At 39.1% G+C, this 21,299-nt stretch overlaps 1 protein-coding gene across 1 annotated transcript in view; it reads right to left on the reverse strand.

Moving 5' to 3' along the window:
• RELN (reelin) overlaps nt 1-21,299 on the reverse strand; it is a 284,110-nt gene that overhangs the window by 55,978 nt on the left and 206,833 nt on the right. The window contains 12 exon segments of the mRNA XM_044423494.1: nt 621-841; nt 3,987-4,216; nt 6,637-6,739; nt 6,845-7,016; nt 8,586-8,768; nt 9,761-9,845; nt 11,130-11,307; nt 11,841-11,981; nt 13,158-13,431; nt 13,577-13,765; nt 15,301-15,459; nt 19,645-19,721. Coding sequence (XP_044279429.1) covers nt 621-841; nt 3,987-4,216; nt 6,637-6,739; nt 6,845-7,016; nt 8,586-8,768; nt 9,761-9,845; nt 11,130-11,307; nt 11,841-11,981; nt 13,158-13,431; nt 13,577-13,765; nt 15,301-15,459; nt 19,645-19,721 — 2,012 coding nt within the window.

Genomic DNA, 21,299 nt, shown 5'->3' on the forward strand with positions numbered 1-21,299 from the left:
GCTGGTTTCACTGCTGAAAGTTACAAGCAGGAGCAGCTTGTGGTCAGGATTTGCTGAATGCCAGGGCTCCCCTATCTAATAAAAATGATCTTGGGCCTCCCTTTTAAGTTTGACTTATAGGACTCTTTCCCAAGCTACCCTCTTAATGGCCAAAAACATATACTTATGTTCTCTTCTGCAAAGAGGTGGCAGACCCCACTCTCCACCAGCTAATTAAGTTCATTGGAAAGCACTTTTAAATACATTTGAATTTGCCCTGCTTTGTATGACACTCCCGGGAAGCAGGGCATCCCAGCTGCTTTTCTTTCTCTCTCTAGCTCCTGACAAAAGGGTCCAGTGGACATTCAACCCATTTGCCTGCCCAGAAGAAAGCAGTAGCCACCAGACAGTATGGGAACGTAACCAAATTAATGCAGTCAAGGCATGCAGAAATGGTAGAATCTAATCAAACTAGAACATGAGTTTCCCACAGAAGAATGTAGATTAAACACAGGTTAAGAAAGTAAGGGAACTTTGGTCTTAATAAATGTGATTTTCTTACAAGGTCTGAATGCAGAAAACATCACACAAAAGTCCAAACACAATAATGGCTAATAAAGGTAAACAGGCAAGCAGGATACCTTCAAAATCATCCTTGAGAAAGTCGGGGTTCTTGGTGCTAATTCTGCAGGTTGGCCCAGAGTAGCCAGGATCACAGATACATTTCGTCCCGTTGACACAGCTACCGTGACCATTACACATCTCCTCACACTGTGGCCCAATATATACATTGTCAATGGCCCAGGTCACAGGCTGAGACCCACCAGAGTAAAATCCCTGGTACCATCTGAATCTCACTAACCTGAAAGAAAGTAGCATCCTTCTATTAGCAGTTACCTCACTGTATGGTTTTACTGCAAAGGGTCAACATGATAGATGTGTTGGTTTATACTAGAAATATACACACTGAAACACCATGGGAGATTCAGACCAGATATTATTTGATGAACATCAAAAACCATGAATCACTTCCTTCTATCTTTTCAAATGGCAAATATATACAATAAGAATGAATGCTTTTGTGGTACAGAATACTAGAAGGCAATACAAGCCCTGTGAGTTGCATCCAACCTCTTATGTATCTGTTTCCAAGCCCATCTCGCTTTGTGCTACCTCCTTGTGGCAACTTGCTTGGGGACCTGTGAGCATTCAATATGACTCAAAGGTTGTTTGGTGCCGACCCCTCTTGTAGGAAATGTGGTGGTATGCAGAAAGGCAATGGAAGAATCAAGGAATGACTGTTCTGGCCAAAAAAGATAAACTTTTATGGCTGAGCTAGACTTAGCTTAAGGTTACTTTATATACAAGGGGGAACTCCCCCCACCCAAAAAAAGCCCCCAGGAATTTTCTTCTGGAGGGCAGGCCCCTTGTAGTATAGGCTTTCCCCACTAGGTGAGTGTTCTAGGAACCCACCTGCACCAGTGTGCCCAGCTGGGTTGTTGTGAGAGGTTGTGTTCTCTTTGGAATCTCTTTCAACACATTTGCCTATTTTCTGATGGCTGATTTATATAAACAACGTGTGGCAGTGAAATTTTGTTTAGCTGGGTGTTCAGCAGTTTTTGACCAAAAATGCCATGACCCTTGAGCTCCACTCTCCCTATTCCCCCGATCTTGCCCCATGTGACTTTTTTTTGTTTTCCCTGGATGAAAAAAGGCCTCAAAGAGAAATGTTTTGCTGATGTGGAAGAGGTAAAACAAAAAATGACAGAAGCACTAAAAGGGATCAAAAATGATGAGTTCAAAATTGTTTTGAGCAGTGGAAAAAACATCTTGATAGGTAACACTGCATCAAACAGAGTACTTTAAAGCTGACTAAAATTTGAACATGTAAAAATAAATACATGATTTTTTATAAATAAATTCATGGTTTTTTGGGGGGGGTCCATCCTCATATATACTCCTTTGCATTGCTAAAAGTTGCAATGGAAGATATGATTCCATTTAGTTTTACTTCACAAAGTTTCTGAATCAGTAAGATGTCCAGTGCAGGATAAAGGGGTAAGGAAAGTAAAATGGTCTGCACCCACACTGAAAAGCAGGCAAAGAGGAAATCCAAACATGAAAATATCTAAGGTATAGATGTATGACTTTGGTATACCATGCATTATAGCATCTGAGTCTTTTCTCCAGAAGAATTGCTGAAAATTTGGGTAAAAACTTTGAAAAATCAGGTTGGAACAGCAGGGATTCAGTTACAGGTTTTGAAGACATAGTGGAGTTAACAATAATCAAAGATACATGCTCATATTTAAAAATTAAACTGTCTGTTTAATTATTCAAGAACTTTTTTTCAGACTTTGTTCTAATTCCTTGCATAGGATGACATGGCCTGCTGTATTTTCTACTAAACATGAGGGATGCTTTCTCTTGAAGTAATTTCAAAGCTATTTATTACAATGCATTTTAAAGACACAAGATGTCTCCTTTAAGGTTCTCCAGTTATCTGAAAGCATCCTAATGCCCTGTCTGAGTGCAAGATGAACTATGGCTCTGAAACAAGTCCATGGCTTTTTTAAAGGCTTTTAGTTTTGTTATTTACAGGTCTATCTCTGAATTATATTACCATTTGGACATAACATCTCCATGGCATTCAGTCCTGAAAGTTACTCAGATTTACATCTTTGTACATCTTTAAAATAGAATATAAGAAAGATGTAGCATGTAAATATGGATATTAGTAGGAGATTGGCAGTATTCTGAGCTCATTTATCTATTTATTTTATATTTAAATAAATGAGACCTGTAACAAAATGTGGTGGTGTTAAGTCTGTTCATTTTTACAGCCAGCCAGCCAGCCATGACCTATTCTAGAATAATCCACTCCATTCTCCTTCCCACCCAATTTTCCATTCCTTCTCCCCAGGGAACAAAGTATTCTGTGGCCACTGAACAATGCGCTGTTTTGGAGGAGGTGGGCTTCTAAAGGTTTCTGATACTTCCCTCTAGCCGCCCAGAGAACCTTCGGGTTATGGAGCGGCATAGAAATGGAATGAAATAAATAAATAAATGCTTTCGCAAACCTTGGGTTTCCCCTGAGCCTGACACCTTCCTCTTCTGTATGGATGGTGCCATTTTGGCTATACAAGCAATGGCACTCTCAGTCTGAACTCTGCAAATAGAGGTTTGATTTATATGCCACCTTCTACCAAAAAAGGCTGATTACAACATCAGCAAAACCATGCATAAAACAGAATAAAATAGCATCTAAAAATTCTAACATGGACAGCAGTGCACCAATAAAATTCAGTGAGCACAAGAAGCAAAAGAAGCCTGCTGAAAAATAAAAAATTGGGTGGGTTTGGTTTATCTTTCTTTCTTGGAAGGGAATATCGTAACTCCAGTGCCACACTATAAGTTGTCTGTTCTTGCTGGAGGACAACCTTGCTGCTGACAACGGTGGCACTGCAAGTGGTGGCTCTTTGGTAGATTTTTATTCATGGGGAAGGTTCAAATAAGGCTGCTGCATGAGATATCCTAGGTATATCCACCTGGACATGCCAGGTTAAGAAGGACCAATACTGCATGTACACAGCAACTTATGCTAGCTGAACTCTGCCACACTTTAGGATAATTTGAGTTTTTCAAAGGGCAATCCTGTTACCAGGAAATTACCAGAAAATATACAACAGTAGTCAACTCCATAGCTCCATTTTGCCTATGAATGTCATGCATCTAGTTAGAAGTAAGGAGGAAGATGTTAATGCCAAACCAAACCACATTTGTTGGAACTGAGTTGGATTAATGTGATTCCAGGCAATGCAATTAGGATTGGATTCTTGTATTTGATCCTAAGAGGTTTCCTCAAAGTACGTTGCACTGAAATAGTGGAATTTACTCTTGGTAATTGCAGTTATGATCAGGTAGAGTCTATTAGCTTCCTTCTGCTATAAGCAGTAGTGCAGAAAAAAAAAATAATGATAAATCTAGGTGAGTATCAAGACAATTACCCGCATAGGTGTAGCTTTCCAAAGTGGATGACTTCTCTTCTCCAGCCCTGTGTTGTTCCAGCATAGTATGTGCTACTTGGATGATGCTCAGTAGAGCACAGAGAACTTAGGTAGCTGCTGCTACTATAACATAAAGGAAGAAGCAAGTGCCAGGTTGCCCCCAAATCTCTTGAGAATTCAAGTTTCACTGGGTCGGCAGATGAACTATCAATGGTGCACCCAATGTTAATCTGAAAAAGAAGAAAAGAAAATCCAAAAGACCGCATGACCCAAATTTATGTCTGTTTCAGCCCTAGCCCTTATAAAAGCATGGGCCATTTGGCAACAGGATGAAAAGGAACTATATTTGTGGGAAGCAAACTTTCCAAGATGTCTGGTGTGTTGGGAACAGACAACAGAACCTTGAAATAGCATGACACATTTGTTTGTAAAAGGAAAATTGCACTGAATCCTTTGATTATCTGTTATTTTAACATTGGGGCTGAGGGCTTATGCAGGAAGAAGCAGAGCATGTCAGCCGGAGGCTGCCTGCACTTTTAACTCTTTGTTCCTTCCTCCTCCTCCATGTTCCTTTACATTGGCCCCCCTCCCCACTGCAAGTGTTCTGGATGGCATAAATATTCAGCTTGGCAGACTGGGTTGCACTATGGTGTGTGCTATTGTCTACACCCACACAGAATTAACACTAACACAGTACTGCATGCAGTTTCCTTCCCATTTGCAAGAGCAAGGTGGTTTTGGGTATCTGCATGGGCGAGCGGGATGGCACAGAATGCAATCCTGATCTCTCCCCTCCACCTCCAAGAAATGTATTTCTATCAGCTTTTCATGGTGCCATCACTTGGGAAGGCTGCTTCAAGACTGCATCAAATTCTTTCCCAATTGTTAGTACCACTTGTATGTTATTAAAAATGTTTAAGGAGGAACATGAAAATGATTCTGAAGTTATTACATGGTCCAGGCCTACAGGACCTAATTAAGAGGAGCAATGCAATGGGAAGAAACTTAGATAGTTACATTGTTTTATCAAAAACAAAACAAAAAATTACCCCATTATATTGCCCACTTTCAGATTTTCATCTCAGAAAACAGATATAATCTTGCATAAGCAGCTGTCACCTTATAGCTTTATAAAGGGAAACTTAATAATATCTTTGAAAATTTATATTGGAAAAGTGTTCCCATTTTTCTTGCTATAAGAAAATGTGATAATAGGAGGGGTAGATAGATAATATGCTGATTAGAAAATTTAATAAACAAGTGATTTCTGACTGAAAATGGTAAATGGTTTTAGTTACCATAATGTATGCTATTTTCTGATAACTAGTTCAACTACCTACTGATCTCAGTCTGGAAGAAATAGTACAAAAAATCTAGTTCTTAGAATCCAGAAGTATGTGCTAGCAACTGTTGCTGCATTATTCATAATACCTTCTTGTTTACCTGGAACTTCTGAGACCTCAGCTAAAGACATTTAATTTTAAAACAGAGCAAAATGCCTTTGCCAGATGCCAATATGTGTGTGTAGATCCTATGGGGTAACACACTGAATACTCGTTCCTGTCTGAATGTGACCTCAAAGGCATTTGTTGAACAAGCTTTTGATCTATATTTTAAACCAGAAAACAGTTTGCATTCTATATATTATTAATTAGTTGTCATGACAAATTGGAATGTGCACGAATGCACAACCAAGGCAAATTTTCTAGGGATATACAAGGCAGGATGTGATAATTGCTCAAGAATGTGCTGAGACTACAAACCTTTTTCATGTATTACAATCATTTAACTTCTAATTTTATATGGCTCATTAGAATTCTAATTCTATACAACTCAATATGTATAGCAAGTACACACATACGTGTTTACCACATGCTTCACTTGCAATTTTACAATTAGACTCCTGAAACATGGAGCTACAGCTGAGGTTGGAATCACACAGAATGATCAGTGTGGAGATGCTGCTCCTTCTATCTCCCCATGGTGTGTAGGAATACTTATATCATGGCATCACATTCTATAAATAGCAGCCAACAATATAGAATAGCGAATAGCAATTGCTCATCTGGTATTTTACAAGTAACATAAAACTAGATGTCGTTCCCCAAACTCCTTTTTCGTATGGCAAAATTATGTGTGATGTGATTTGTACTATTAAGCTATTTTTCAATGTTTTGTATGTTTACATATAAAAAGAGCAAAAAGATAATGGAATTGCAGTACACACACACAAATAACACTGCTATGCATTGGATGTGTGTGCCTGTGTGTGTGGGTGAGGGACAGACCAACATGGGAATTTTTACAGACATCACTGTCACCAGAGGTGGCATGCCTGCAACACCAGTTGCTTACACCCATCCTGCTTGAGCAATCCCTGTGGCCAACTGGTTTGCCACTATGTGTATGGAATGCTTGACTAGATGAACTTTTGGTCTGATCCAGCATGACCTTTCTTATGTTCTTACATTTCTTATGTTCTTATTTCCTACTAATTTACAGATCGGACTAGAAATAAACACAGAATTACTAACATTAATAGAATTTCCTCACTATGCCTTAAAAAATACAGCATGGGCAGGATGATTCTAGTGCAAAGCTAAGACAGATAAATGTTTGATAAGCAAGAGAAGAATGCAGTGATAAATACCTCAAATTGGATTATGGTGTTCTCATTCACGTTCAAATCCCTTGTTGTAATTGAATGTTCCCCAACCTCATTTGAGACAAATACCATAGCTGAATCTTCTTCCCTGTTATAGAAACAAAAGTGACATTTCAAAGTGTAATGATCAACATCTATTAATAGATGACCCCCTTTTTTCTGGAAAAGCTCTCCCTCTCCCTCTCATACATACGGTGCTCCTTTTGAAGAATATGGACAATAAAGTCCAATGTTGCCCCCAGGATAGAAAAACCAATTGTCTTCTTTTGGACCAAAGTCAAAAGTATCGAGAAGGATAACTGGATTCTTAAGGTTGTTTCCATCAATAATGAAGTCATCTAGAATCCAAATTTCTTCTTTTTTACCTGGAAACAAAACACATTTTTATTGCCGATTTAATCCTTGGGAAAGAAAGCAGTGGAAATCATTATATGTCAGGTAATCATTGATTAGTTGCTTCTATAGGTGTTCAGTGGGCAGCATCCTACACTGCCTCTGTGCTAGCAGAACAGATTGCTAGCACAAGTAGTGATTCCTGAAATTACCATAAACAAGTGGAAATGCACATTTTTTAAATATAGGGCAGTTCAGTGGATCTTTCAAAGGTTGTATCCCATTTTGTAAATGCACATCGCTGCTAATTTTCTGGGAAGCTTCAGGAAATGCTAGTTCCTCTGTTCTGCCTATACAGCAGACCTAGCAGAGCAGCAGCAGCAGCATCTGAAATTGCCCAGAACTTCCCAAAAATATATGAAGAAGTGACTATGTTTTATGTGAATTACAAATAAAAATGTGATACATATGGGCAAGGATGCTAAACTTGAGGGGATATCTTTATGTTGTGTCACTTTCTTGGATGCATTAGATCAGGACACCATAAAAATTCTCCCTGCTCCTTAGATTGTCTTTCAGATATTCTATCTATCTAGCTGGAAGATGTGGGTTTTTTTAAAAAAATTATTTGTTACAGGGATTTTAACCATACCCAGGCATGAATTAATGAAATAAGAATACAGTAAAATAATAGATGTGTATTTTGATACTATGTTGCAGCATTTGGGGAAATACAGCAAGAAATATGTATGGCTGTGAAAACTGGACCATAAGGAAGGAAGGCTGAGCTCCGAAGAATTGATGCCTTTGAATTGTGGTGCTGGAGGAGACTCCTGCGAGTCCCTTGGACTGCAAGGCAATCAAACCCGTCAGTCCTAGAGGAGATCAACCCTGACTGCTCTTTAGAAGGCCAGATCCTGAAGATGAAACTCAAATACTTTGGCTGCCTAATGAGAAGGAAGGACTCACTGCAGAAGAGCCTAATGCTGGGAACAACAGACGGCAAAAGAAGAAGGGGAGGGCAAAGGATGAGGTGGCTAGATGGAGTCACTGAAGCAGTTGGTGTGAGCTTAGGTGGACTCCGGGGGATGGTGGAGGACAGGAAGGCCTGGAGGAATGTTGTCCATGGGGTCGTGATGGGTCGGACACGACTTCGCAACTAACAACAAGAAGCAAGAAATAGAGCTAGAAATGTCATCAGCATCTCACGAGAGATGCTTCAAAAAGAGCTGGCCGCTCCACTGGGTACTCCTCCTGGGTGGGACTTTGTCTGGGGCGGGATTATGTTTATATCTTATTATTATTATTATTGATATTATTTACTGTATTATTAATTATATTGTGTTATGTATTAATATTATGTATTGTATTATATATTATTGTATTAAGGTTTGATTTTGTATTGCCTAGAGTAAAATATTGTATTGCTTATTTGTACTGCTTTAACGTGTTATCGCATTTCTATGGAATATGCACTTTTTTCTATTGTAAGCGGTCCAGGGAGCCCTATGGGCTGTGGGGTGGCATACAAATGTAATAATTATAAATGAAATAATCAAAAAGCAATGTAATAAATTCAAAATTATATAATTTATCTATACCATTGTTATAAGGTTGCCAGAGCCTGAACCGTGTAGCATTGCTTCGTGCCATATATGGCAGTGGGATATTGATGAAGAGAACATCTGTGGTTTGAGTGAAGTAGAATTCATCTATCAGGTGCCAAGTGATGCCCCCATTGATGGAATACTGAAGCAGAATAGAATGAGACCTCTCTGGGGTACCTAGAACAGAAGGGAACAAAGCAAAATGGCAAAGTAAAAGTCACTGTGAGAATGAGGTATTAGGCAGTTTATCACGGCAGGAGAGAGCTATAAATAAGGTTTCAGACTGAAACACAATAGCAGCCAATTTCCAAAAAAGAAAAAAGGCAATGCTTCTGCAAATTTGCTTCAGATATCGTAGGGACCTTATAAAGGGATAAAACCTGAGGTAAACATAGACTACACTGTCTAAAGCCTCTCAACCCATCACTTGAGTTTCTGTGGTGCCACAAAAACTCTTGGGAAAGAAGAATCAATTCTCTTGAAAGGTTATTGGCTAAGGTTCTATTATTCCACTGAATGTTTGGTGTTCTTTCATTGGTGTTTGGTGCAGGGTGAGTTGCAGATGGGCATACCTAGTACTATAAGTATCCATCTTGCCATATTGATTATTTCAAAAGCATTCACACTTTCTTAAAAAGACAATTCACTGAGGTAATTAAAACATTACTCAAGTTGAACTTCTACCTTGTGTATATCCGTCAGTTCTTAATTTACCATCCAAAGGATTTTAATGCTCTAATGAATCGCAGCATTTCATAACATGTGCTTGAGTACAGATCAACCCAAATGATTCAGAATAGTAAGAATATGATATAATAGAAAAATTATTGGGACATCTCATGCAAGGAGGCCTCCAGGGAGGGTCACAGATTAATAGAACAATAAAAGCAGAACTACTGGACGAAAATGTTACTCTCAGTGGCTTGCTTGCGGATTACCAGGAGATGGAGCTGTGCTCTTTTTCTCCCCCTTGCAATGATCCTGTAGCTAGCAGAAAAGACATGACAGTCTTTCTGACAATCCTTGGGTGTAGCACCTCCTTGGTTCTACCTCAGAACTAGTAGCAAGCTGTGGAGCGCATATCTTTATTCAAATATATATCTTAATTTATTATAGCTATAATGAGTAAACATAACTCTTATAAAAAGAAAAATAAGTATTCACCTTACCTTTGGCTAAAAATTTGAAAGAAAACTGGATGTACATTGCATTACTACAATCTAAATCTCTTGAAACCAGCATTCTCACACCTTCCTATAAAAAGAGAATAGTTTATGAGATTTACTATTTTCCATAGATTAATGTTCTCTCTAGTTCAGTCTTATTAAATAGCCACAGGTATTCTGTCTATTGCTAAGGCATAGACAGAAACTGATCTAACAAAATAATGTAGGTATGGAAAGCAAGGAGATGATTGTTTTGTATGTGTGTTAAGACTAAGCAGAACTGTACAACTTGTGAACCAAAAAGCTGAATGCAATCCACCAGTCATGAACTGTGACCCACCAGATACTTGACTACTTCATGTTTTTGTAGCACTAAATTAGCATGAAAAGTATTCTTTAAACATCAACAAGCAAGCTTTACTGATGGAATGCATTTGGCTTGTAGGTTACAACTTGTGCAGGTATTATCTTAAACAATAAAGCCTTGCTTTATGATCTGCATTCTTATAAAAGAAAATAATTTATGCTGATACTGATGCTTCAGTTTCAAGAGTAATGTAACAAGATGAAGGGGGGGGGGTTGTACTTTATTGGCATTTATACAGTCCCTGCCATATACTTGCCAATGGGAAGACTTCAAACTAAAAAGGTCCTGGCCAAATACACTCACAATCTAGATTCTGCTTCAGCCTTTACTAAGCAAAAGCTGTCCAGAGATATTGGAGTACAATTCCTACCATACCCCATACATCTGGAGGGCAGCAGGACGGGAAAGGCTGTCCTACATAATACAAGGGGATGAGAAAATATACAATGATTACTTCTGGAACTGGGGATAATGGGCAAGGAATGAACTTTATGGGAGGAGATGAAATGAAAAATGAGAAATGGCAGGTAATCATAGTAATCCTTCAAAACATATAAAAGTGACAGTAAGATGCATCTCTGACAGTAAGTGAGAGGAAGCAATGAAAAGAAAGAAGAAAATGGTTAATTGAAGTCCTCACAAGGGGAATGCTCTAACTCTGTTTTCCCTTGAGGAATGTTGAGGGGAAATGTCTCTGCATTAAAATCCCAAGAGACCGAGTCTACAACTGGGTCTACTCTATGTAAAAATGGATGTAATACCATTCCCTCATGGAAAGAGTAGCACATTTTAATTTGCCTTCTGGTGAGACTGAACAGGATAACAAAGGCCAAGCTCCCCGTGAAATGTTCAGATAGCAGAGACATATGAACAGAAATAATGGGACCAACATGGGTAGGGAGAAGGCAAATGAAAAGTAAATTGCACAAGTCGGAAAATAGCTAGAGAGTTAGGGAAGAAAGCAATTTAAACTTAAGTAAAATTTTAACATAAGTCATTTCTAACCCCTTTAAAGATGAGAGCAGTTCCAGATTTGATGGTGTCACCATTCAGATTCCCTCTCTCAGCTCCATAGACCTCAGGCCAAAGATCAGGATGCAGGTTGCCATTGAAGTCATCTTTCAGAACAGAAGGGAGGGAAGCAGCAGGAACACAGTAAGGGCCTCCAAAACCTCTGTCACACCTGCCAACAAATTATGAGCAGTGGTTGGGAGCATCCTCTGTTGTCTGGCTGTGTTCAGACCTAACAATAAGCCAAAATTGCTGAAAATTCCAGCTTAATCTTCAAGGATAGCATTACTCATACACACTGCCCAATTGCCTTTCCCTGGCTCCTCCCACCAGTGGAAGCAGCCAATACATGACAAAACCAAGAAGGAAGCAAATGTTTTCTGTCATACTTGAACACAAGCTCCTGGTTTATCACTTCCCTAATTACCAGAATCTTAGCCATGGTTTGAATTTGGTTTCCTATTTCTGGTGTGCTGACAAGCAACAGCTGGGTTTGCACACAGGAAACTCTGGCCTCCTTATCCATTTTTAGTTTGTTTAGCAGTCTGGCAGATGGAAGCATCCAGGAGGGAAAAACTGGGCAGTGTACATGAACCTACTCCTACATCATTTTTCCCAGCAATTCTGGCCTGTCATGGCAACTGAAAGCAGCCAATATTTATATCCCCAACCAAGATATATGGCATGAAACACGTGTCGCCTTACACACAGTGGCCAGCATCACAGATTCCATGACCTGAGCACATCCAAGGGCATCCAGTGGCCAGGATGACATTATCAATAGCCCATGTATCCCCACCAGGAGTATAGTCATGTTGAATCCATCGAAAACGGGTTCTGGGAGACCTGAGAAATGCAACACAGAGAATTCTGGACAGTCCAATGGTTAAGGTATAGATGGAAAAGGGGTGGGGGAGGAGACTACATCATGCAGCAGGAGACTACACCTGTATTCATAAACTCATAGACATAATTAAAATATTGCCATGCTTTAGTTTTTAACTAAAAACTTAAACCAAGCAATCTACCCTAGATTCTGTTTTCATGTGCTGCCAGTTTTTGCATATAGTTTGAAAAACTGTAACATGTGAGGCATTAAATCTCTCTTAGTTTCTGGCAGTCTTATGTCTGGACTTTTCTGCAAGATGTTTGCCCAAAGGCAAGTTAAAGTAATCACATTTTATTTAGCAATGACTATTAGTACGTGGAAGCCAAGTTCCTTTCCCAACATATGTTACATATTTCTATGGTAGCGTTTCCAACACATTTACAATAGCACATACCAATGTATAATAGAAAGAACACTGGCATGGGGTAAGCTTATTATGGCATAACCATTACATGAATGGACTGCCTCTATTCATTCTAAGTTAATAGCTATTCATAATGCTATTTTCCACAGAACTTTGTGTCTGTGTGGTTTTTTTCCCCCTGACAGCTTGACTTTTGGAGGCTGCCCCTACAGTAGCTTTCTCCAACCCCCCAAATGTATTGGCCTATGACTCCCATCATCTCCCACCAGCAAGCCCACTGGTTGTAGGCATGCTGCCCTAGCCTTCTTTTCCTTTAAACTGAAATAGTTGGTGATCTGGAGATTTTTTTTGTTTAATGTGGAATAAGCACAGACAAATGGTAACAGCATTTATGGCCAAACCAAGGGGAATTCAAGGCAGGGTCACTGGTGTTCAGCAGCGCATCTGCTGTTATTGTCACATCTGCTTCTACCCTGAGAGTCATGGGAGAAGGCTCTAGCTTTGAGGAGCATTAGTTATGTGACAATTTAATTTGGCTCAAATGCAGCTACTAAAATCTATATTTAAGCCAGATTTAAGAATGCCTTTCCTCTAGGGAGGCCCTTTCTACAGGCATTCCAGGCCATTTAAGTAAGACATTTGGGTTTAATACATCCTTATAAATTGTTCAAGTACAGCTTCTGTTGTGCTTAGGCCATAAAGTCAGCTAAATGTTACCCACCCTTTCACAACCAAAACAATATGGAAAAAATGAGAGAACAGTCCTCACATTGTTGCAGGTGGAAGGTAGAGTGTAATTCGTTTCCAGTTCTGGAATCTTTCTGAAGTGTAAACCGAACTCTCAGTGTAGTGTTGACAGCCTATCCTAGGAGGAACACACTCCTCAGTCACCAAATGCCAATCTCTTCCATTGTTTAGGGAATACTGGAAATGAATGCCATGGGAATCACTGAATGGCTTGCTGCAGCCCATGTTTAGCTCAAACTGCATGAAGGTAGAGTCAGACACATGGAAATCCCAAGTCTCAGCATAACGAGGCTTTCCTAAAAAGAGCACAGGGGGGACAAAAACCATCATGCCTCTTCCTATTACTTATAATCAAATGTTTCAGATCGTTTCCTCAAGGTGCTATAACCATATGGCAATTTTTCAAAGTATGCTTGTACATTACTAAAATGCAAGCCTTGCCTATATTTTCACTGAATATGAGAGCTGTATCCATAGACAGACAATCGATGTCTACTTGACCCCCTTGGATCCTGTACCAACTTGCTTGTAAATCCACAGATCCATCAAATTTATCCTGAAAACCAGTCTGAGAGCTGTCATTCATCCCAACAAGGACATCATCCAATGCCCACTGTGCAGAGTGCTTCCCTGTAAACCAACAGAAATAGGTAGTCAGTATTCCTCATACTTTACATTTAGAAACTGTTTAACTAAGCATAACACGTTTCAGTCCTTAACCTCAAGGAAATCTTGTTACCTCATTTGTGAACTTGAAGTGCTTTTACACAGGGGACTTCTCTGTTATAGGGTCATCATGGCTCTGCCATATTTTATTTACATAATTGCTATTTGTAAGGCACATTGTAAGCAAAAGCACACAGTACATGATTTTATTAATGCAGCTGTGTGCCATATCCAGAACCATGTGCAAGAACCGGAAGCAATAAGCTTGATCATGCGTGAGGGTTCTTTTTCCTACTGTTGTGTGATGCAGTGCCACATCTACCTGCACAGGACTGTACTTACACAGGGGGTTTTCATCAGCTTGTGGATGCACAGGTGTGCAGATGCAAAGGTGAAAAGCAGCAAATACAGGTATTTTGTCTAATGGATGCAGTAAGGGTCATTCTGCTCTAAATAGTCTCTCTGCAGTCTTAGCTAGCACAACAGATAAATGGCATCTCAGGGCTAACAGGCATTAAGTGCTTTGCATCTGTTGGATCATTGACTGGGTAGTCACCCTGCTCCTCTCTTGGCAGGGAGTAATATAAGGGAAAGTACAGTTTCTGGCCTGGAATGGTGGGAATTTCAGCTCTCTTTGAAGAAACTCCAGTTCCCTAAGGTAGGGCATTCTGTATTTTGTTTCGCATCTGCTTCATCACCTTTCTCATATTTTATTGTTTGCTTTTTTAAAAGTGTCCTTTAATTTGGAATATAGAAAGTGATTTATCATGCTGAAAAACTGTGTAAACCCAAACTGATTCCTTAGTCCCACTATAACTCTCCCCAAATCAAATAGTGGCTAAGAGCGCTGGCCTGAGACTCAGGAGACCTGGGTTCTAGGCCCTGGTCAACCAACTGGGTGATTTTGGGCTGGTCACAGACACCCAGTCCAACCTATCTCACAGTGTTGTTGTAGGGATAAGCCTGAAAGCAGGAGGAGAGTGACGTAAGCCACTTTGAGCAGAATATAAATCTAATAAATAATAAAAAAGTGGGTCCTAAATCCACAAACATGCTTCAAATCATCTTTCAAGTGTTGTATTTCTGTCCAGAAGATGATGGTCCTCAAACTGTGGTGGGATTCAGTAAGGTAGCTCCAGGGGCATTATCACTGACAGCTGTAGAAAGCAAGAGCTTTTAAGTGCATGGTTCACTGTGCCATAAACCAACAATGGGAATCTAGGACACATATAGGGATCTCGTCTATAGTCTCCTAACACAGTTTATTTCATGATTAGACCTACTTAAACCAAATAATGAGGAATGAAATCAGCAGGACTTGAGTACATGAGTTTAGTATGTGAAACTCTGAAAGAGAACAGGGGTATGTTTTGTCCATTAGTGGAATAGGCATGTTAATGTTCATTTACCAAAATTGTAAGTTCCTCATTCAAGACTAGGGCTTAAAATTACATATTGTCCAGACTATAATCTTAAAGGTACAAAATAGCTTTGCATACCATGTTGAGGCTGCCACCATCGGAAAGCTGTGGCTGGAGTTTTGGCCTCACGAGGCAGTTCTATTGATACAATCTGTGGTTCTAAGAAAGACATGAAGTCCAGTTCTCGCAGCAGATACCAGCTAATTCCATTGTCATTTGAATACTGAACTACAAGTCCTGTATGTAAAAATAAAATTAAGTGCTTTATCAACTTGGGACCAGAAACCAGTCTTCACTGTTGAAGCCCATTTATGCAATTTTCTGTAAGTTTAATGTGCATTTGAGGTCTAGATTAATGAAAAAAAGATTTTCATACATCACCCCCCTTTTAAAAATACTTTGTCCAGATTATGCACTTTTAAAGAAATGAAGGCACACTTTTTTTTGCTGTTGTTATGGATAGCCTCCATAACACACACCTTTGTGCTCAGAGTTTACCATCTCCGTCATTATTGGAGGTTTCCAGTGAGATGCATCGTGACCCCCATAAGTACTAACATGACTATTTACCTTCTGAATCCTGTGGAGTCATGCAACTGTTGCACTCCATTGTGCAACTGTGACAGATATCACATCATGCCTATGACACTACTGCTGACAAGAAACCTCTTTACAATGCCAACACAATTGTTATATTTTTAAAAGGAGGTCTCCACTTAATTAAAACAAAATATTCCAAAGGATAAGTGCTTCACAAACTAAATATGGCCCCTTTTTTATTTGGCCACTGAATTTTGGCGATTGGTTTTTTTTTTTTTTTTTGGTTGCGTTTGCTTTTAGCCAGTAGGTTTTCTGCAGAGAGTGATACACCTGAGTGCGTGTATATGTGAGAATGGTCCCTGGACTCCACCCTGAACTACACACTCACAGTATAGTGATAATGTTATTGCTAAACAGTGAGGATGGAAGTGGAGGTAGAATGTGGAGAAAAGAAACATTTTTTCACCATTGCCTCTGCCTCTCCTGCAGGAATGCCTACATTTAAAAATATGTTCTTTATGTGAACAGATCTGCTTTTTGATTATTTAGAGATGCCAACAGGATTATTCCAAGTAGTAAATCAGAGAGATTTCTTCTCTCATCCTAGTGCCATCTCTTATTTTATCCTGAAGAATGGCAGAAAGCTACTGCCATTGCTCATAAAAAACAAGAATCAATTATAAATCTTTTTATTATTATTATTTCATTATATTTATTATTTTTTAAATTTTAAATCCATGAACACAAATTGATACCTGTGTTTTACTAGCCATGGATCTGTGTTTCCCAAATCTGAGTTTGCTTGTGGAAGGATTTAGAGAGATTTACATTTAAAGTAGCAGTATTACATTAAGACAGCTGCCTCTGAACTGCAAATCGCATGTGGAGCCAGGTCTTTTGTGTATATGTTTCCCGGTTGTGGTAGAAGATATAGTTGGTTTGTGCATTTATCTGTAAAGCATTGATCTTGTGATGCTGGTGGTATCCATGGATAAATAAAGACCAGCTTTTGGGAAAATCATGCAAAGCACAGTTTGAATTCATGCCTAAGTTGATACCAGTTTATGGCTGTACATGTCAAACACATGTAAAAATCAGAGGAGTACCGCTATAGTAATTTGGTTTGAGAATGAATAAACAAGCAGGATTAATAACCAAGTAGCAGCCAGGAATCCACATCTGAACAATTTTTCTAATAATACAGTACTTTCCTTACTATGACCTCATGCATTTTTTGTGGAAATTTTGGTTTTTAAAAATGCTCTAATTTTACATCCATAGGATGCTGAAATGTTTGACCTATTTTTCTCTAGACTGGAGCTCTTTACCATGAGCATGTAATGACATGTTCATACAAGATTAATATGATATGTTTAGTGGCTCTCAAATTATAAAATTGAATGATATCAACGAATTCCTATACTGGATGGTATTGTTTCTAATAGAGCTCAGACTTCACTGAAATATTACTTTTCTGCAAGGACAGACATCCCTGTGAATTTCCAACTTCTCAGCCATATTCAAAAACCAATATGGTAAGCTGATGTATCCAAGTTCTAGCCCCAGTAGGCCATGAAGTTCATTGGGTGCATTTAGGCCAATTATGGACTCTCATCTAACCTCACCAGCCTGTTGTGAGGATAAAATGGAGAAGAGGAGGCTTATATACTCTGCCTTGGGTTCCTTATGGGAAAAAGACAGGATGTAAGTTTAATAAATTAAGTATTATGAAACAGAATTTCGCCTTAATGACAATAGCTGGCCAGGAAGTTTACAGTATGATGGCCTTGATTCATGTGGCCAAGCCATCAAAAAGCAAATTTCGTTGTAAGTGGCTTCCATGGTGAAGGACATTAACATTCCAACAATTGTTACTCTCATAGTGAATTTTGCTTCACAATATGGCTGGCAGAAGGAAATTTGCCATTGGGATAGTAGTTGTCTGTGGTATACAGTAAGTATGAATAAAGTGAGCTCAATGTCATTTTAGATCAGGCAATGCTATGTCCTCCAATTTCTCATAATGTTGTATTTTTTTCAGTAGCTCAAAATCCCACATCAAGGAAAAGAAATGAAAAGCAGCCAATTGAAACTAAATATATATATAAATACAATATTAACCCTATTACTTCCCACAACTTCAAGCTTTATATGGTAATTACAAATAATTGCATTAAATAAAAGACAGTAGACTGGCTCAACTAGGAAATAAATGCATCTCTCTCTTGTGCTTTCAGTGTGGAGAAAGCACTGTTTAGTTGTAAAGGAGAAAGGAAAGGGCAACAGCCGGTAAAGCAATGGGGGAAGGGTAAAACTACTCCCTGTTCCTAGTACCCCTTGCCTTTGAATTGATCTCCCTTTCTTAACAGCCCCAAGTCTATTTACTGCTTTTCTGTGTTTTAATATATGAAGCACTTATTGTATGCCTGTCCTTCCCTATTCATAATTGTTTGAGGTTTCTTTGGACAACATTGTGACTCTCCAGTTTTGTCTTTCCTTTAAAAGCACTTTCTGCAACTGTTTTGAGCAGAGAAAATCTGCTATTATTTTAAAAGAAAATGCTATTTCCACTGGTATATCTGCACTCTTTCAAATAGCACAGTGCCACCGAGAGGGTATGTAGTGAAAAAGCAGGGAAGGAAAACCTGTATTCTCCAATAAAACTGGAAGTAGATATAGTGGATTAACAGCATTGTAGAAAAATGCTGCCATGTGAGAGAAACAAAGAATGTTGGGAAACAGCTGTTATAAGAGGAATCTGGAAAATTCAGATGTTCAATCAGAGTATGAGTGGGGAGTGAGGCACTGCTGAGGCACACAGACATCTGAGTGGGATGGTGTAAATTGGTGTCCAGCCTGAGCAGGGGGTTGGACATGATGGCCTTCTTGGCCCCTTCCAACTCTACTATTCTATGAATCTATCATTATATGACTGATCATGTAGCCAATACAGTTATGTACACTGATTTACATCACCCCTTGATATGCACGTATTTTGCAGCTGTCTGTTAGCGAGAAATGTTTGTGAACAAACCTGTATTCATAACGGCATCCATGTAATTGCAGATGGCTACAGATTGTGCGGATGCCTGTGCATACAATGGGCTGCACAAACGTTTTTTAATGACTGCTGCTTCTGCTCTACACACATACATCAGGGCACGCAATCAACTGGCATGTGCAACAATCAGGTTGGGGCAGCTGGCTGGACTGCTTCCCAATCCCACATTAAACAGAATGAATCAACCTTCTGACTGGCTTGTAAGCCAGTTCTCCACAGCCTGTCTTACTGTAGCACTGTCTTCCCCACCTGCTCCCCGTAGGTGTGCTGGACTACAACTCTCATCAATGCCAGCCAACATGATCAATGGAGGACACCAAATTGGGGAACCAGACTAGCATGACTGAGAAACAGAAAACAGTATGAAAGTTATGCAGCGAAGAATAGAAGAGCAAAATTAATTCAAGTGTGTGTGTGTGTGTGGGGGGGGGGGTTACTAGAGAAAGTGAGAAGGATTATCCCCTTTCCCAGCATCTTATTACATCTGGCCCTTTATTTTCTCCCTGAACAGTTTTCCTTCAGTTCGGACACTTGGTGACCCAGCTTTATTGACCTGGAACCCAGTCAGGTATGGAGTGTGCATCTGAGTTCATACTGAAAGAAATGGGTCCCCCTGTTCACAAAGCAGCCATAATTATGAGCATTTTGCCTGTGCGAATTAAGTAGCAATTAAATGATAGAATACTAATGATTTTTGAAATAAAATTACTTTGTCTCCTTCATAAAAAGATGCAATATCAGTATTGCTTTTTTGTTTAAACCTACCTAGGATTGTGACTTTAATTCTGTTGAATAGCTCAATTAAATAAAAGCAAATTTACCTTCATTACGGGCTCTTGGTTTGTTGCAGCCTGTACCAATCGTTTTGCTTCCAATTTGTACATAAAACTGAACAAGTCTGTTAACAAAAATAGTAAGAAGTTATATCTTAGAGGAGAGATTGACAAAATCCAGGGACAATATTATTAAACAGTGTTTGTCTAGCACATGTGCTCTATTTACCATTTTATTACATACAGACCTCTGTTCGGCCATTCCTATTAGTACTAGATACAGCATGGTAATTTTCATGGTGGTCTGCTGAATTAATTCCATACTCATTCACTGGACTGCCCATGCTTTTCCATTGTCTATTCTGTCTAGTACAAAAGATGATCTGGTATTTCACAAGATCCCTTTATTTTTAGAATACTATTTCATGATTTTTTCATATCCCGGTCTAATTTGTACAATCATGCAACACTTTGCCAACATTTCGGTTAATATTTCTTATGAATAGTACCAGGTTACTTTAATTTTTATACCATAATAGTACAAAATATTTTGTTCTGGCAAATGCATATCTTACTTTAAACTGTTTAATAATAACTTGAGTTTAAATGGAACTAAACATAATTGTAATCTAAAAAACTAAAAATGCAGTCTAAAACATTTAGATTATTATGAAAGATGAAGCTCCTATGAGTTACATCAAATTCTATACTTTAAATTGAGTAGTAATCCCCAGAGATCAACATTAGACTGAAAAGATGTATTTACTTGTTTTTTTTCCAAAAATAGCAACAATTACAACAATGCATAATATGCCTACATATTCCCCTTAAGGAATTAAAAGGTATCTGGCCACAGATTTGGATTGTATGTGAAATCCTCACAAACTTCTCCTCACAAATCCTCACCAACAGTGAGATACAAACATAGAAAAATATTTGTGTCTACTACTCGTCTGTGATGATTTGGGCCTCCCCACGTAAGAGAGCCTATCTGTGGCCACAGCAGCAGGATCTGTAGCACAGATGAAAGCTCAGGCAGTTGCCGTTAACAAGCTGGATGTCAGCGGTGGAGGAAAATCCCTTTTTCAATGTTTATCTAGCTGCTGCAGCTGCCAGGAAGGCCCCATACATGAACATACATGAACAATCAGATAGTGAGCACTATCGCATGGGATAAGCATTAAGAGTGGCAAAATATTATATCTGGGTAGCCTATTGGCAGGCTACAAGATCTAAATCCAGTGTGCACAATACTGCCCTGTACAAGAAAGATGCTAAGTGACTAAGGGCAGGCTGGAAAAGCTTTTAGTGCTCACAGCAGTAAGGCTGGAATGGATTCCACAATTTGATTGGCCACAACAGCAGTGATTGTTCCATGGGTGCCACTAATGCAGGAAAGAAGATCTGTACTATCCTACCTCCATCAGTTAGATAGAAGAGTGAACTTTGGTTGCTGTTGCTTGTCATGAAGAGGTTTGAAAAGTCTATGGGTCACTATTAGGGAGAAATGTAGTCTGCATTTTGCAGTTTCTGTACTAAAAGCATCCTGGTCTTGGGAGCTTAAAATTGAGAAATGGCCACAAAAGGACCATGCTACAGAGAAGACAGGTAAGTAATGAATAACAGTTCAAGTAGTGTTTTCTCTGGGCCAAACCAAACAGTGACATGGAACAAGTTTCAAAAGTACTATACTGTGGAAACAG

Source organism: Varanus komodoensis, unplaced genomic scaffold (genome assembly GCF_004798865.1).
Source record: "Varanus komodoensis strain SLA01 unplaced genomic scaffold, ASM479886v1 scaffold13_3, whole genome shotgun sequence".
Classification (NCBI taxonomy): Eukaryota; Metazoa; Chordata; class Lepidosauria; order Squamata; family Varanidae; genus Varanus; species Varanus komodoensis.